General features: G+C 52.0%; 2 protein-coding genes across 5 annotated transcripts; one reads left to right on the top strand and one right to left on the bottom strand.

The window, feature by feature from the left end:
- Nucleotides 1-698: 698 nt before the first annotated feature.
- Nucleotides 699-12,423, bottom strand: KLC4 (kinesin light chain 4). Of its 4 annotated transcripts, none has more exons than XM_004424118.3 (16): nt 12,315-12,423; nt 10,418-10,699; nt 9,205-9,435; nt 7,689-7,770; nt 6,871-7,081; nt 6,296-6,383; nt 4,915-5,016; nt 4,522-4,695; nt 4,143-4,242; nt 3,892-3,944; nt 3,646-3,716; nt 3,355-3,463; nt 2,631-2,762; nt 2,232-2,347; nt 1,820-1,883; nt 699-1,160 (listed from the first exon to the last, which is right to left on the bottom strand). In XM_004424118.3, the coding sequence occupies exons 2-16, from the start codon at nt 10,673-10,675 to the stop codon at nt 1,110-1,112; spliced, it is 1,842 nt and encodes a 613-aa protein (XP_004424175.1). In that variant the 5' UTR covers nt 10,676-10,699; nt 12,315-12,423; the 3' UTR covers nt 699-1,109. The 4 variants fall into 4 exon arrangements, with proteins under 4 accessions (XP_004424175.1, XP_087294737.1, XP_004424176.1 ...); XM_087438611.1 differs by lacking the exon at nt 12,315-12,423 and adding an exon at nt 11,836-11,964; XM_004424119.3 differs by lacking the exon at nt 12,315-12,423 and adding an exon at nt 11,402-11,518.
- A 166-nt stretch (nt 12,424-12,589) lies between these two features.
- MRPL2 (mitochondrial ribosomal protein L2) lies at nt 12,590-16,417 on the top strand. The gene is made up of 7 exons (XM_004424123.3): nt 12,590-12,734; nt 13,883-14,051; nt 14,876-15,017; nt 15,130-15,245; nt 15,322-15,432; nt 15,739-15,812; nt 16,168-16,417. Exons 1-7 carry the CDS (start codon nt 12,639-12,641, stop codon nt 16,378-16,380), a joined length of 921 nt encoding a protein of 306 aa, XP_004424180.1. The 5' UTR covers nt 12,590-12,638; the 3' UTR covers nt 16,381-16,417.
- Nucleotides 16,418-16,599: the final 182 nt, after the last annotated feature.

Raw genomic sequence — 16,599 nt, 5'->3', positions numbered from 1 at the left:
AAGCAGACTGGGCTCTGAACGTCTGGCTGAAGGCTGTTAAACTGACAAATTCATCCCAAGTCCATCTCCAGGCAGTCTGGGCTGTGTCAGGGCATGGCCAAGTCTCCAGCTGTGGGGAGGCCCAGCACAGCCCTTGTTCCAGGCACCCCCCACCCCCAGCACCACCACCCCCACATTCTTTCTTTGTTGTGAAAGCAGCAAGGGGTGTAGGAGGCGGGTCAGGAGGAGTCAAGCTTTAGAAGATGGGCCCCAGCTGCTGCTCAGGCCTCCAGGATATGCTGAGAGGGGATGGATAGTGAGTGCCTGGTCCCCCTCTGGCTCCTCCGGAGGGCCCCCCAGGACTGCTCAGACCTCCCTTCCCCCAAGCAGCTGGGAGGAGGAGGGGCAGCCACAGAGGGCCTCACAGGCCAGGAGCAGTGGCGCCAGGACTCCAGGGTCCTGCCACATGGCCACCACATGTCCCTGACAACCCAGTCCACAGCACCTTCTCCTTGGATTGTGGGCCTCCTCCCCCATCCCCCAGATGCCTTCCTGCAGGCCCTGCTGGAGAGGATACAAGAGGGGAAGGAAGAGAGGAGAGATTCAAGAATCCACACTCCTCCTGTGCCCCATCCATCAATGCCCCTCACCCTTCTGGGAAGGGCCCCAACACAACCCTTGCTTCCTACCCTCTTCAGTCAGGACACGAGTGGCAGAAATGGCTACCTGATTGTTTTATTTAAGAAAAGTGAAATACGTGGACCTGAAGTGAGGCAGCAGAGGGAACAAGAGGGGCCAGAGCAAGGCAGCTTGGCTGGCCAGCCCCAAACCCTCTGACAGAAAAGCCAGCAGCAGGCTACATCTCTGAGGTGCGTACCTGCTCCTTACCCACCTTGGGAGCCTTAGAGCTAGCTACTCTAGAGGACCACAGGGTGGGGAAAAGGGTGTCCTGAGGGTCCTTCCTAGGTGGGATTCCTGAGGAGGGAGCCGAGACCCTAAGGGCAGCAGCAATCTTCTAGTTAACTGCTCCCCCTTCACTGTCCCACCTTGGGGTTAGAAGAGCCAGGAGCAATAGGGAATGCTGTGAGGGCTGTGGGGGGACCCAGCAGACCTGGGGGGCAGGTTGAATGTCAGCTGCTTGAAGAGAGGTCCGTAGTGCTGGCACTGAGGCCCCGGGAGACCTGAAACAGACAACACCATGCCATCAGCACAGGGACCTCAGCTTCCCAAAGACTGTCCCCTGGAGTCTGTCCATCTCTTGGCTGCAGTCTACCTCTGGACCTAGGATGGAGCCTGTAACCTCAACCCCAAGCTCTAGGGCTTTGTTTAGACTTTGCTAGGATTTTCCAGAAGGCCACAGTCTGGTGGAGAAAATACCTGGAAAAGCCACATGAGTATTGGCATATACTTTGAATGTGTTGATACAATTGGTCATTTCCCATTAATATATCATTACTGTTTTCTCAAATGGTGATGATTTAACAGTTTTTTTCTTTTGCCCTTCTCATCTACTGCTGAGTCCCCAAGTGAGGAGTATGGTGGCTGCAGGAGGAAGAGCAATTAGTATCCCCAAATCATTCTTAAATTATTCATAATTCCAAAGTACCAGTTTAGAGAACATCAATTCCTGTTCCCCTCCTGATTAATTTATTTGCTACTATCTCTGGCCCAAAACTGTCCCCTGGTGGTCACCACCCCCAACAAGCTGTCTGCCCAACTCCAATTCCCTGGCTCGTCTTCATCCCAGATGACTCTCCCCTCTTCCCTAACTCCCACTAGGCTGGCTCCATGGCTGTCCTTTCTTTCTCACCCACCAGTACACTCACAGCACTGCTCTCACCTGGAGGGGGGCCGCACTGGCTTGGTTCAGATAGTTTAAGGAGGCTGCCCGCTTCATGTTGCTGCTACAATGGAAAAAGAAAGAATTGAGGCCTCTTCTCTTCCCCTTGAGTGGCCATAAAGCTGTGGGCCTCTTGGGCACTGCCACATGAAATCAAATCACTGCCTCCCTACCATCCGACCCCCCCAACACACACACACACTCTCTTATCTTCATCAGTAACCAGCATCTCAGGTTTTTTTTTTCCACCACTGGGGCAGCCATTTTTCCCAAACTCTCTCTCCATGGCCATGCAGTTGACCTCCTCCATGCTTCTCTCCAACACACTTCTCCTCCAGAGATGAGGGGTCAAGAGAAGTAGGAGGCAAGGGCTTATGTGCCTGCTGTGCCATATCTCAGTCTCACAGTGTACCTGGAGGGCCGAGGCTCGGTCCCTTGGAGCTTCCTTACTAGGAGTTCGCTGCTTCTACGAAGCACATCCCGAATCTTGCCCAGAGAGCCACTCCTCTGCAGGGTCCCACTGCCATCCTGGCAGAGAGGGGTAGGGAATAAAAGCTAAGGGGATCCCATGCAGACTGGCTTCTAAGTCTACTCTGCCATTTATTCTGCACACACACCCCCTCCCCCAAAAGCCCAGTGAGTGAAAACAAGAGCCCTGACAATAGCTGGCTTGCAGAGATGCCCCTGAGAGGGTTAGGGTCACTGGAATGGGGACAACACGCCCTCATGTCCTGCATGGACAGGCTCAGAGCCTCTCACCACCACCAGCAGGAGGGGGCAGGAGAGATCAAGGGGCAATAACCAGACTTACCCCTGACCACTCCACAGCCACAGAGGCATCTTCACCTCCCTCGAATTTCACGCTGCCCTCCTGGGAGGTCCTTCCACTGTCACCCTCCCCAAGCAGCTCAGCCACCTTGGTCTGGCTGATAGGGTCAGTGCCCTGGAAGGAAAAGGAAGGATCTGGGACTTCCCACTCCTGAACTCCTCAGGATGGGGCTTTCAAACTTTTTTTCACCATTAGCCACAGCAAGGAAAACATTTTTCCTTGTGATGTCCCAGTACACACATCCTGGAAGGATACTCACTTTTTCCATTTGCAATGCATTCCTACATATAGATATGTGTATGTTTTTAGCCGTGGCCCACACTGAATTGATTTCATGACCCATAATGAGTCAAGACCCACAATTTGAGAAACTCTGACCTAGGGCTCCTCTCAACCTCAACCGCCTCACCCACACCACCCATGCCCCTCCTCAGTAGATTCTTCAAATTGCAAAAAGGCAGAGCTTCCCTTTTAATAGTCCCATTTAGTGAAGTGAACCTTGAACTTGGAGTCCTGACCTCAAAGGGCAGGTGGAGGGTAAGAACACACTTAAAAACAACCACAACCACAAGAATGTCTCACCTTCCTCTCCCCGTCTTCCTCTTCAGCCTCTCCTCTTACTCTTCAGAGACTCACAAGAATCCTCAGTGGTCCCCCATTCCCAGGGCCCTACCTTCCCGACCTCCTTCCCCTCCTGGTCTCGAACCTGTTTCCGGGAACGCAGGGCACATTCCTCCAGGGTCTCAGCTGCCTCCAGCTTTCCCTGGCGCCTGTACAGAGCTCCTAGGTTTCTCAGAGTGGTGTTCACTGTGGGGCTGTTGGGGGTGAGACCAGGGAAGAAAGTCAGGATGAGTTCAGAAAAGAAACAGGAGAGAGTGGGAGCAGAGCTAAGGCCGAGGGAAGCTCAAAGGGAAGGAGGGAAAAGGTCCAGGAGGCCAGGATCAGGGCTTGGCTGGAGGGCATCAGAGACCAAGCCAGCTTGTCACTGGCTGCTCACCTGCTCACTTTGCAGGCCTTGTACCAGCCTCCGTACTCAGCGTAGGGTGTGCCCCCATCACGATGCCGGCTCTGCAGGAGGACACAGTGGGAGAGGAAGCCAGAGATGAGAGTACAGAGATGCTGGTGCATGCTAGAGTGCGGGCTGGGCTGGAGAAGGCACCATGCATCTGCGGCTGGTGCTCGGGTGGGAAGTCAGGAGCTGGGCCAGTCGCCTCGGGCTCCCCAGGCTGGGCCCCCCACTCACTTTGCTCATTTCCTCCCGCTCCTCTGCATGCATCCAGATGGGCTTGTGGTCGTCTGGAGGTGATACATGGGAAGTGGTGGTGAGATTAGAGAACAGAGCTGGACAACATGGGAGAGCCAGGACCCAGAGGCCCAGAGGGCTGGACTAAAGGCCTCTGGCTCCCCCTGCGAACCACTGTGGCCTAACCCTGCTCCTTTGGTCTGCATTTATTTTCCTCTCTGCAGCTCCCTCCCCAGGCCCTCACCACTCACCATCCACAGACCCAAACTCCTGCACATGAGCACGGGTCAGGATCTCTTTGTAGAGCGTCTCAGCCTCAGCATATTTGCCCTGTTTCAGGTAACAGGAAGCCTGGGGGCAGGAAGGCAAAATCACAGGAGCAAGAGATGGAGACAAGGTCTCAGCCAGGCTCAAGGATGTCCACTTCTTGGTCTCTTTATGACCTTCCCCAGAGATCCTCCTCACACCTCCTTTTCTAGCTGCAGGGTCAGGGGCTCCCACTCCACTCCCAAGAGGCTATGGAACTTCTGCCTTCCAAGTAGAATGGAACAGATCCCTCAGCCCCAGAGATGAGCACAAAGGCGGTGAGGTTAGTGTACCAGACTATGATGCTTTCCCTTCCTCCCTTACCAGGTTGTTCTTGGTCCGGGCTACATTAGGGTTGTCTGGCCCCAGCTGCCCCTCATAGATGGCCAGGGCCCGCTGGTAGTAGCGTTCCACGGCCTCATACTTGCCCTGGTTTTGGCACAACAGGGCCAGGTTGTTCAGCTGCTTTGCCACATCTGGGTGGTCAGTGCCCAGGACCTGAAAGGGAGCAAAGGAGCAATAGATGGCTACAATTGTGTGTGCGTGTGTGTGTGCATGCAGATGCCCATGCGGGGTGCAGGGGGAAGGGAATGACGGAAGAGGGAACAAGGCAGAGATAGGGGGTGAGAAAAAAAGAAGTGAGGGAGGAGGATAGACCAGAAGAAGATGGTAGAGGGGTCCCAGCAGCAGGGAAGAACGGGGAGAGGGCACAGGCACCTTTTCTCGAATCTCCAGTGCCCGCTGGCACAGCGGCTCCGCCTCCTTGTATTTGCCCCTTTTGCCATAGAGCACAGCCAGATTGTTGAGTGTGGCAGCCACCTAGGAAGACGGGCATGCCCCCTCAGACACTGGTGCTTTCAAGGACCTTGAGAATCGAAGGCCCTCCCGCTGCACAGCAGGGCCCCACGCTACACAACTCCAAGAGAAATGGACTCTGCCACCCTAGCCAGAGGCAGGGGAAAGGGAAATGCTGAACGATGGCTCTGAGGTTCTCTGGGGGCGGTATCGCCCTCTAGGGGGATTTTTAGACATTTCTGGTGGTGGTTTTTTTTTGGTTCCCATGAAGATTGGGGGCACTATTACCTTTGGGGAGGCAAGGATGCTACAGATGTTCTGCATGTGTGGGACAGCTCTGCCAACTTTTGAATGTCCTGCCAGACATTCAAACACTGAATGTAAGCTTTGACACTTAGAGGAATACGAAGATAGGAGTTATGTTTTCTGAGATACATCATCCCTGCCTATCACATGTCACAACACAGGGAATTATTTTCACATAGTCAGCTCATGTTCAAAAATATCTTATTTCTCATTTTTTCCACTTTGAAAATCTATCATTTGTCTTGGCATGCTATCCCTACTTAAGGTTATTTCTTTCTTTCTCTTATCATATACAAATAAATCTGGTCTGTCATTACTTATTCCAACACTGGTTTTAACCTCATATCTACCAATACTTCTGCTCTGTCATTTTTTAGTATCTCTTATATAGAATGGCTTACTGGTAATACTTCTAAATCGAAAGTTATTCATTATATATCAGACTACTATATGTTGTCTTCAAGCACAGTTGTACTCAATACAACTCTTATTATATTGTTTTTATATTGTAATGTATTATATACATTATTTTATTATAAATTACTTTCCTTGTTTCTCTTTTATAATAATAGAGTATCGCCAGCTGCTGCTGGCGGCCTGGGTTCGGATCCTGGGCGCGTACCGATGCACCGCTTCTCCGGCCATGCTGAGGCCACATCCCACATACAGCAACTAGAAGGATGTGCATCTATGACATACAACTATCTACTGGGGCTTTGGGGAAAAAAATAAATAAATATAATAATAGAGTATCATTCAGTTTTTTGGGAATTTATATGTGTAGGTAGGTTACATTATCTATGAATTAAATTTCAGGAAATTACTCATTGTAAGAAGGAATCACTGGGTCTCAGAGAGTTGAGAACCACTGGGATCAGTGGACAGTGCCTGAAAGAATGGAGTCCTCATGCCTCCTTCCTAACCACCCCTGGTGAGCAGATGGACAAACTAAGAGAGGCCAAAAGAGCATGGGGGAAGGAGGGCAAGGAATACTGACAGCAGGGTGGTCCCGGCCCAGGGTGCTCTCCCGGATGCTGAGGGCATCATTCAGCAGGTGGGCAGCTTCTTTATACTTATTCTGGTCTCTGGAAGAGGACAGAAGTGACAAGGGGTTACCCTGAACTCTGTCCTCAAGCCATCTCCTTCCCTCTTTCCCTTTGGGACAAGTGAGGTACATTTAGGGATTGGGGACCCCCATGAGGAGACAGGAAGCCTGATATGAGCAGTGAGAGGGGTTCACCAACACACCCATACATGGATGCAGAGCACTGCCATGCCAAGAGGAGGCCACAAATTATAGGATGCAAGAGACAGAAACAGAGAGAAAGACACCCTCCCCAGAGAAGAGACTGGAGAAGCAAAGAGCCTGAGTGATGAGTATTCTCTGGGGTCAAGGGCTCAGGTATGGAAAGACTGAGAGCTCTGGTATAGGAGAAAGGCCCCCAGTGGGGTGTACCTGGGAGGCCCAGCAGGGAGAAGTAGTGCCTTGCGGAGAGGAGGAATGGGAGCTAAAGGAGGACCAAGGTGGGAATCTGGAGGCAGATTCACAGTGAGGAGGAGGGCAGTACTCACCGATACACCAAAGCAAGGATGTTGAGCATGGTTGCAACATCAGGGTGGCCGCGGCCGGATGTGCGCTCCAGGTCCTCCAGTGCCTGCTTGCAGAGCGGCACAGCCACCTCATAGCGACCCTGGGCTGCATACTGGATTACCAAGTTGTGCAGTGTCCGCAACCTGGCTGGGATCTCATATCCGCTGTGCTGCGCGCCCTGGCCACGGGACACTAAAGCGTCCCAGAAAATGAGCAGAACTCCCTCAGGGGACTCTTCCTCTCCCCTTTGCAGTCTTCCCTCCCCACCCTACTCCATGTCTTGTTCCATGCCTGTGCCCACCTGGACCAGGCTCTCTCCCGAGACCCACCTCAACTGCTATCCTTTTGCCCACTCCCTTCCACCTGTCAAACAATCCCATTTGTTCACCCAGTAATTCATTCATTCAACAAACATTTACTCAATGAGTGTGAGCCAGGGACTGTGCCAGGGATACAAAGATAAGAAAGACCTGGTTCTTTCCTTTGAGGAACTCTTGCTCTTCCACACCAGGGTCATTCTCCCCTCGACTGTGAACTCCTTACTGGCAAGACCTGCGCTGTTCTCATCTCGGTATCCCTAGTGCCTGGCATGGTGCCTGGCATGTTAAGTGTTTCATAAATATTGATGCATAATGGGGAGGCTGAGGAAATCAAAGCACTAGCCCGGTCCTTGCCCCATCTCCAGAGCAAATGGAGAACCTATTTCTGGATGGTGAGCATCCTGTGTACAGGGGAGGCCACGGCTGGGACCAGCCTCTTGCGGCCCCTCTTCACCCTCCAACTCCAGAGGCAGACTCACAGCCGTTGCTGGGGTCTTCTTCCTCCTCGTTGGGGAAGAGGTCATCCAGGGAATCCTTGGTGGCATCACCCTCCTTCTCCTCCTGGAAGAGAAGAAGCAGCACGTCTGGGCCAAGATATCCCCAGCAGCCTCTTCAGGGCGCCTCTAAACCATGAAATCACTGGCAGGTGGGGCCTAGGAGAAGAGAAGACTCTTTTTCATGTCCCTGCCCCTAGGAAGGCCAGTGTCTGTCTCGCCAAGTTCAGGCCTCTCTCGTTTGCAAATCTCATGACTTTCCCTTCCTTCACATCAAGAGTTTCCTTCCTACACACTCTCCTTCTCCAGCCTCCACCTCTTTCCCACTCAGCTCTTGAAATTATAGCCCTGTGCTCATTCCTGTGTGTTTACATTGATTACAGGTCTGTCCTGTCTCTCCTGAGGGCAGGGAGTGTGTCTGATCTTATTGACACGTACCCAAAGTGTCTAGCTCAGCCATCATCTGCCACTGCTCACTCTGGACTTAGTGCCCAACCCTCACTGTCTACCCTTCTTCCACACTGGGCAAACTTGCTTTACCCCACCAGACACTGCAGCTCTATACAAACACCTCCAACCCTCCTGCCCAGCTGCGCCAATGTGTCCCATGCAAATCATCCCACTTTCCTGGGGACAGACCAACTTTCCAGCCTTGGAGCCTTATCTATGACACACACCACTCACGGTGTAGAAAGCTCCTCCCTCTCCATCATCCATCAAAATCCATCCCAACTCCTAAGCCATTCAAATAAAAAATCCAGTCTAAATCTTACCCATCCCTGTACCCCACCTCATCTGCCAACCTTTCTCAGACCATTCCAGCCCCCAGGAACCCATCTCCTTGGAATTCCTCCCACACTGACTGAACCATTCATCCAGCACTGAGTGCTTCCTGCTTTGTGTTGTCACCTACATGTTCTCATGTGTAAGCCTTGTCCCTACTGCTACATTATAATCTTGAAACGGCAGGAACTCTCTCTTATAGTTCTTTACATCTCCCCCACACACATCTTGCACTGCCTAAGGCACAGAGATATGTAAATGACTGTTGAGTGAGGGTTAAATTTCACACATTTTGAGAGCAAATTTTAGGATGGTTTTGCTCAACTGGGCTATGCTTTCCCTAATTGTAGCACTTAGAATTCTGGATTAGAATTGTCCGGGTGCTTTATGTGCCCCCACACACACACACCCCCACCCCCCCCCGAGACCTATAATTGTGAGAGCAGGAACTCTCTCTGCCTCCTTCACTGCTGCATCCCCAGCAGAGTGCACAGGGCCTGGGCATATACAGTAGTCATTTAATTAAATGTTGATCGAATGAGTGAATGTTGCTTCCCCCTTGCTGTCATCTGGAGTTGGTGTTAGGACCCGACTTCTGCCAGGTGGGGGCAGGCTATGCAGCACTGCTGGCCCCTGTGCATGATGGAGCAATTGCCCCCGTGTTTGTGATGACTCCCAGCTGTCTGCCTGCCCACCAGCCTCGCCTGCGCACACTTACCGCCGTGTGCCCATCCTCATCATACTGCCGCAGCTGCCCCAGGAACTCCAAGTGCTTCTTTTCCTCCTCCAGCTGAGCCACGGCTTGTTCGCTGCGCTGTAACCGTTGCTGGGTGCCTGCCAGCTCATCCCGGAGCCACTGGTTCTCCTGGCACAGCCGCCGTACCTGAGCCCGCAGCTTCTGTTTCTCCGACTCCACTGTGCTCAGGTGGCTAGCCAAAGCCAGCATCACCTAGGTAGGCACATCCTCTGAGCACCAGACTCTGGGTAGGCGTGTTTAGAGATAGGCGGGAGGGGAGCCTACCGGGAGGTGGCAACACTGGCAGGGGCCAGGAGGTGGGGTTGGATAGCAATGGCTCTACCTTCAAAATATACCCTGAATCCAATTTCTCACCACCTCCATAGCCACCACCCTGGGCCAAGCCACCATCAAGTCCCACCTTGATTACTACAATAGCCTTCTCACTGGCCTCCCTGTTTCTGCCCTTGTTCCCTTAGAGTCTATTCTCAACCCAGCAGCCAGATGATCCTTTTTAATGTTGTTAGACCACATCACTCCTCTGCTCAAAACATTCCAGTAGCTTCCATCTCACTCAAAATAAAAGCAAAGTCCTTATGATGACCTACAAGTTCCACATGATCTGTCCCCCTCTCCCCCAACCCCATGACCTCTTGAATTTCATTTTGCTTCCCCTCATTCACTCTACTGCAGCCACCCTGGGCCCTCAGGGAACTCATTGGGAAGGCTCCAGTTCAGGGCCTTTGCACTTGCTGTCTGCTCTGCTTAGGATGCTCTTCCCCCATTCATTGTATGACTCATTCCCTCACCTTAAAATCTTTGCTCAAATGTCACTTATTCAGTGAGGCTTTTTCTGACCACCCTATCTAAAATTGTATCCTCTGTCCATACTCCCTGATCCATTTCCTCCTTAGCAATTATCATTCTGGCATACTGAATTATTTACTTATTTATTTGTGTATTGTCTGCCTCCCCTAGCTAGAATCTGAGACAGCAAAGATTTTTGCCTGTTGTTTTCAGTGATGTGTCTCCAGTGCCCAGAAGAGCAGTTCCAGGCACATAGAAGGGGCTTAATCCATATTTACTGAATGAATAAATGCAAGCATCTAGGACAAGGGGATCCCAAGTGATCCCAAACCTCCAATCAGACAACTGCTCCTCCATGGGCCATGTGGTACCACCTCCTCCCTCTCACCTGGGCCTCACTCAGCCCCAGCTCGATGTTTTCCATGGAACGGCGCAGCTGCCGGGCCTTCTCGTGCACCAGCCCTTCTTCATGGCCTCCCTGCTGCAGACACTCGATGGTTTGGGACAGACTTTGCAGCACAGCCTGGTGTTCACTGTGTAGGGCCTCCAGCCCTTGGCTCACCAGCCGGGTGCTTCCCAGGATCTCCTCCTGGCTGAGCCGGTGCCCTGCAGGCTCATCCCGCTGCCCCAGTACCAGGCCTGACATCCTGGCCGAGGGACCTTCCCTAGACTAGGGAGAAAAACCAGAGCTCAATGGGGTAAAGATAAGAAAGATAGGCTGAGCGCCTTGGCTAGAGGGTGGATGAGAGACAGCATGGGTGACCCTGTGGTTTAATCGGAGAGAAAGAGTGACCTGTGGGGAGGGAGTCGGCAACACTAAATACAAAGCTAAGGTGTGGGAGAGAGAGAGGGAGAGGGAGAAGAACTGACTTGAATGAAGAAAGACTATAGAAGGAACAAAGGTGCAGAGAACTAGCAGGATTTAGAACTCAGGAACAGAACAGAAAAGGAGTTAGAGAGAGAGCTTGGGTTGGGAAAAGGAATCAGGAGATGAGAGCACTATAGGGAACACAGAGAGTTTGGGGAGAGTTGCATAGGAAATAAGGTTAAAGCAGACAGGAGAGATGCAGAAAATAATGCAGAGGTTTTGAAAAAAGAGAAGGAATAGGTTTCAAACTTAAATCAGGGAAGAGAGGGAAAAGAAGAAAACAGGAGCCTTCACTGCAGGACCCAGATGAGAGGGCCGCAGAAGGCTCAAGGTCTTCAGGCTGCGTCACTCACACAGCTAAGCCCAGCATCTCCAAACCTAGTTAGCCCTGCCTCTTTGCCCACTAGCCTTCAACCCATACTTCCCACCCTCCCTCCCCCAGGTGTCAGGCTGTCTTCCTACTTCCTCCAAGAGCCTTGTTTCTCATCTTTGAAGGCCTCTTACCGGTATACACAGCAGAGCCCTTGGCTGTGGTGCTCAGCCTGGAGCCCGGAAGAAACTCTATTCAGCAGCCAGGGACTCAGAAGGATCTGCCCTGCCCAAAGTCCAGAAGTCCAGCTTTCCCACCCCTTCTCTCACCACTTCACAGCCACACAGAGGACCTGGCACAGAGCCCCACCCAGGACAAACACCCTCCCCCACCCTGCCTACAGGTCTGCAAAGACGACCAACGTCCCTCCTCCATCCCCAAGCCAACCTCCCACCCAAGGCCTGGGGAGCTATTTTCTCGAAAGAAGGGAGTGAGACTGGATCTGAGACCTGCGGCAAGGGGCGTGTCTGGGAAAGGGTGTGGAGGGAGACCTGGTCACTCCCAGCCCAGGCACTTCCATGGCTGTCTCTGTCATGATCACCTACTAACAGGCTCTGAAAGGAGTCACCTTAGGGTGCCTCCCAGACGCCTGATGATTCAGGGAAGAACGGCCAGTCTGCTGAGCGGCTGCGGGGTCACAGGGAAACGCGGCGCTGGGAGTTAGTCTCCTGGGCCCAGGAATGCGGTTGAGAAGTGTCCAAGGCAGTCGACCTGCCCTGGGGCCCAGGGTGGGGATGGAGTGAGACGGGCGGGGGCGGCGGGGGAGGTGCAGGTGGACTACCGAGGTCCGCGTCGCAAGCGAGGACACAGGGGCCCGACAATTCCCTGAGGTCACTGAGTCAGTCTGTAGCGCAGGGGGCGGGGCAGGCCGTCTGTCTGTCTGTCTGGACGCCGAGGGGCGGGAAGAATCGCGGGGGGGCGGGGTTTTTGAGTCCGTCCGGAGTTGTGTGCGATCGGTCGGAGGGGGTTTGTTCCTCTGTCCTGGAGTGCGGGAAAGAGGTAGCAGGACCTCAACCTTCAGCCCCAGAGGTACCTTCAAAGACTCACCCGCAGTCTGTCGGTCTGGCGGTCGCCCCTGCCGGTACTGCCCCTTTAAATCCATCATGGCTGCCGCTCGAGGCAATTGTTTTGACGGCTCTGGGGGGCGGGGCCTGTTTCATAGTCACGCGACCTAATAGCCGCCCGAGGATTGGCCCTGACCACGAGCTGGGAGGAAAGGAGGTGTGTCTACAACTCGGTCTCGGGTTCTCTGCCCGCCTCTTTTTACGTCATGATGGAGCGACGGCACCGGGACCTATAGCGTCATCCAGGAGCGCCAGGTGGCTAAAGGTAATGGTGGCGTGCTGAGCCCAGCGGAGCCTGGCCATCGTCATGGCCCTGCGGGTAGTGACGCGCGCTCTGGGCTCTCTGAGCCTCAAGCCCCCGGCAGCCGCCGTCCCCAGCCCGAGCCTGCTCTCGGCCACCCAGGTAATCCTACTGACCTGGAAATGAGGCTGTTTCGGTTCGGGCCGCCGGAGAGGGGGCACCGGGGATGGGAGGCAGGGAACGTGAGGCTGGTCAGGAGTCATGCCGGCCTGTGACCTTGGATAAGTCGCTCTCAGCCTCAGCTTTCCTCTGTAGGTGTTGCTGTCTCACAGGGCCCCTGGATTCCTCAGACGAGCTATTGGAGGTGAAAGTGCTTTACAGATCACCCGTTGTACAGGTTTCAATAATAATTGATATTTGTTGAGTGCCTATCATAAGCTTAGCAAAAATAATAGACGTTTTAAATAAATGAACTCCTTTCAACCAGTCTGTAAAGTAGTTACTATCATTCCCATTTTACATATGAGAAAACTGATAAGCAGTCCAAGGTCACATATCAGTTATCCAAGCTAGGCAGTTTGGCTTTAAAGCCTGGGCTCTTAACCATTATGATAAGCATTAAGGATGAGTTATTGCTGAGATTAGAGAATGCAGGGCAAGAAACCAGAATAGGACCCTAAAGAGAACATATCACAAGGTCCCCAGTGGGTGATTAGTGAATCACAGAAAAGAGAAGTTGTAAATCTTGCTCTTCTGGACCTTTCAAGCTGATCGTAGTTTGGCAGATGAATACTTAAAATTCAAAACCAAACCAACCTACTCTGTGAAATGCTGGGAATACAGCAGGGAACAAGAAAGAAATGATCCTTCTCCTCCATTCATATCTGAAAAACTCACAGAAACATAATGCAGATGGGCAAAAGGTATTGGTGCTAATGGTGGGACATGGATGTGTGGAAGTTACCAGCTCTGGAGAAGGGAGTTGTTTAGGAAAGGAGAAGTTTCCTGGAGAGAGTTTTGAGCCAAATTTGGAAGGAGGTGCACCAAGGGGAGAACATTCCAGTGAAGAAGTACTTCTGAGGTGAGAAGATCAAATGAGGAGAGGTAATCAACACACACACCTGTGGATAAACATTCCGCATTGTTATTTGTGCAAGCGGTAAAGAGTGGAGTTTTGGGACAGCTAATCTAGAACACTTCCAGGAGGAAGTCGGCTACAAGCTAAACTTGATCTGTGCCCTCTCCCTTGATTCTCTGGTGCTTCTCCTTCAATTAGCTTTAAAGTGAAAGAGATTTTTGTTAATCTCTAGGTAACAAAAAATGCCCTCCTCCAGCTGCCCACTGCCTCGATGTTGCTTCCCCGCCGCCCACTCCTTACCTCTGTGGCCCTTAGTGCCAATTTTGTTTCCTGGAAGAGTCGTACCAAGTACACCATCACACCAGTGAAGATGAGGAAGTCTGGGGGCCGAGACCACACAGGTGGGAACAAGGGCAATAGGATTTAAGCAGTAAAGAGGGGAAACATGGTAGGATCCTAAGTCTGTATATTGATACAGGCAGAGGAATGTAATTAAAAAGCATTTATTAGGGGGCTGGCCCCATGGTGTAGTGGTTAGGTTCAGCGTGCTCCGCTTTGGTGGCCCGGGTTCATGGGTTCGGATCCTGGGCACGGACCTACACTACTTGTCAGCCATGCTGTGGTGATGTCCCACATGCAAAATAGAGGAAGATTGGCAGGGATGTTAGCTCTAGTGAATCTTCCCCGAGCGAAAAGAGGAAGATTGGCAACAGATGTTAGCTCATAGCGAATCTTTCTCAACAACAACAACAAAAAAACATTTATTAGACTCCAGCATATACTATATGTGTAAGAGTGAGAGAGTAGAATTCAAAGCAACAGACAAGTGGTCTGTGCTCCTAAAGACAATCTAGGTACTTGAAGAAAACCGGACATACACAGGGAGTTCCATGACATTTTTCTTTGCACCCTTCAAAAACTTAACAACAGTTGAAATTGAGCACTATTTACATGGCTCTCAGTAAACTTACTGAAATCAGTAATTTGTAGAGATTTTATCTGGAAGTTTTATACAATTTCAATATCATATAATTGTGTTTTTACCAAGCTCCTTGTAGATGTTTCCCCATCCCTATTGACCCCATTGTACGGTGCAAGTTTTTATAATTTTCTGCTTGTGTCATAATGTTGGGAAGCACTGCTCTCTCCCAGGATGGGCCTGTTCCCAATGCTGGGAGCTGATTCATCTGACCTGGGTCATGTCCCCACACTGTCCTGACCACAGGCCGAATCCAAGTGCATGGTATTGGCGGGGGCCACAAGCAACGCTATCGTATGATTGACTTTCTGCGGTTCCGGCCTGAGCAGGCAACCAAGCCAGGACCCTTTGAGGAGAAGGTTGTCACCGTCCGCTATGATCCCTGTAGGCAAGTTTGGGATGTGGGGTGATGATGGCATGGCTGAATGACTGCTCTGTGGCTTTTCAGAAGATGTAGGGCTGCCTAGATGGTCTGCTCACCCGAACCTCACCCTGAACAGGTCAGCAGACATAGCTCTGGTTGCTGGGGGCAGCCGGAAACGCTGGATCATTGCCACAGAAAACATGCAGGCTGGAGATATAATCCTGAACTCTGACCACATAGGCCGAATGGCAGGTGAGAGATGTCTGCCAGATGTGTGTGGGCTGGGAGGCTGCAAGGGTTCTGGTGCTGATGAAATTCCATCTTTTAGTTGCTGCTCGGGAAGGAGATGCACATCCTCTTGGGGCCTTGCCTGTAGGGACCCTCATCAACAACGTGGAGAGTGAGCCAGGCCGGGGAGCTCAGTATATCCGTGCCGCAGGTATAAAGAAGGAAGCTACTTGGGGTTGTACAATTTGGAAGGCCAGAGGGTACCTGAGGTCACAATTCTCTGGACCCACGGGCTCACATCTGGTCCACTGGCAGAGCAAAAGAAGGAAAAAACAAGGCAAATGAGGATGAAGAGGTGCTTGTGTTTTGACCTAACATATTACATACATCCTGCTTCAGTGTATCTGCTCCCAAAGGGCAAAGCAAGTGGTGTGGGGTGTGGTGTATGGCCCTCTGTAAAACTCTTCCCCACCTCCTCCACTGTGGAGGGTAGCACAGCTGCTTCTCCCTTTCCCAGGGACATGTGGTGTGCTGCTACGGAAGGTGAATGGGACGGCCATCATCCAGCTGCCCTCTAAGAGGCAGATGCAGGTATGTGTGTGGGTACAGGTGGGAGGGATCAGCACAGAAGCTTTTGGAATGTACCTTTCCTGTGCGGGATAGCTCCCAGGGGTTTTATGTTAGGAACTGCTGTGAGCTGGGTCTGTCCTCTTATGCCATGTGACTAGGCATACCTTGTCAGGCTGACACCATGGTGGAATAGGAGACAGTGTCTTTGGTTTTCAGCTACTGTAGGACCCGCGCTCAGGTTCAAGTACGTTGTGCTTTTCCCCTGCCCTCTCCCTTCTCTCATTGAGTGTAAGAAGCCTCCCAAGAATCCAGGCCCTCAACAGTGTCAGGCCCTTTCCCCCCATGTGCATTCTTCTCCATCTGCTTTCTCTGTCAGGTGCTGGATACGTGCATAGCAACAGTAGGCCGAGTATCCAACGTTGATCATAACAAACGGGTCATCGGCAAGGCTGGGCGGAACCGCTGGCTGGGCAAGAGGCCTAACAGCGGGCTATGGCACCGCAAGGGGGGCTGGGCTGGCCGAAAGATTCGGCCGCTGCCCCCCATGAAGAGTTATGTGAAGCTGCCCTCAGCTGCTGCCCAAAGCTGATATCCCTGGACTCTAATAAAATGGCCCCCCATTTTTATCTGTTACTGTTTTTTTGGGAGGGAGGATGGTACATACTGGACTGGGAACAAAACAGGAGCAAACAACTGAGATGGGAGGAGAAAGGAAAGGATAATGTGGGGGAAAGACTGAAGCTGCTCCCCCCTCATTTCCAGCCGCCCCCTTGTCTCAGTTCTTTATATGTAATGGAGGAGGGGGAAT

Source organism: Ceratotherium simum, chromosome 13 (assembly GCF_057802395.1).
Source record: "Ceratotherium simum simum isolate JZ-2026a chromosome 13, ASM5780239v1, whole genome shotgun sequence".
Classification (NCBI taxonomy): Eukaryota; Metazoa; Chordata; class Mammalia; order Perissodactyla; family Rhinocerotidae; genus Ceratotherium; species Ceratotherium simum.
The sequence above is the reverse complement of the archived record's forward strand: the minus strand, read 5'-3'. Positions and strand labels throughout refer to the sequence as shown.

Bases quoted from the DNA above. Each gene is read 5' to 3' on its own strand.
- KLC4 (XM_004424118.3), bottom strand. From the start codon at position 10,675: ATGTCAGGCCTGGTACTGGGGCAGCGGGATGAGCCTGCAGGGCACCGG. The intron at 9,436-10,417 runs GTGAGAGGGAGG...GTGCCTACCTAG, and splicing joins TGGGGCTGAGTGAGGCCCAG to GTGATGCTGGCTTTGGCTAG. The intron at 5,017-6,295 runs GTCAGTATTCCT...CCGTCTTCCTAG, and splicing joins TGGGCCGGGACCACCCTGCT to GTGGCTGCCACACTCAACAA.
- MRPL2 (XM_004424123.3), top strand. From the start codon at position 12,639: ATGGCCCTGCGGGTAGTGACGCGCGCTCTGGGCTCTCTGAGCCTCAAG. The intron at 12,735-13,882 runs GTAATCCTACTG...GTTAATCTCTAG, and splicing joins GCCTGCTCTCGGCCACCCAG to GTAACAAAAAATGCCCTCCT. The intron at 15,246-15,321 runs GTGAGAGATGTC...TCCATCTTTTAG, and splicing joins CCACATAGGCCGAATGGCAG to TTGCTGCTCGGGAAGGAGAT.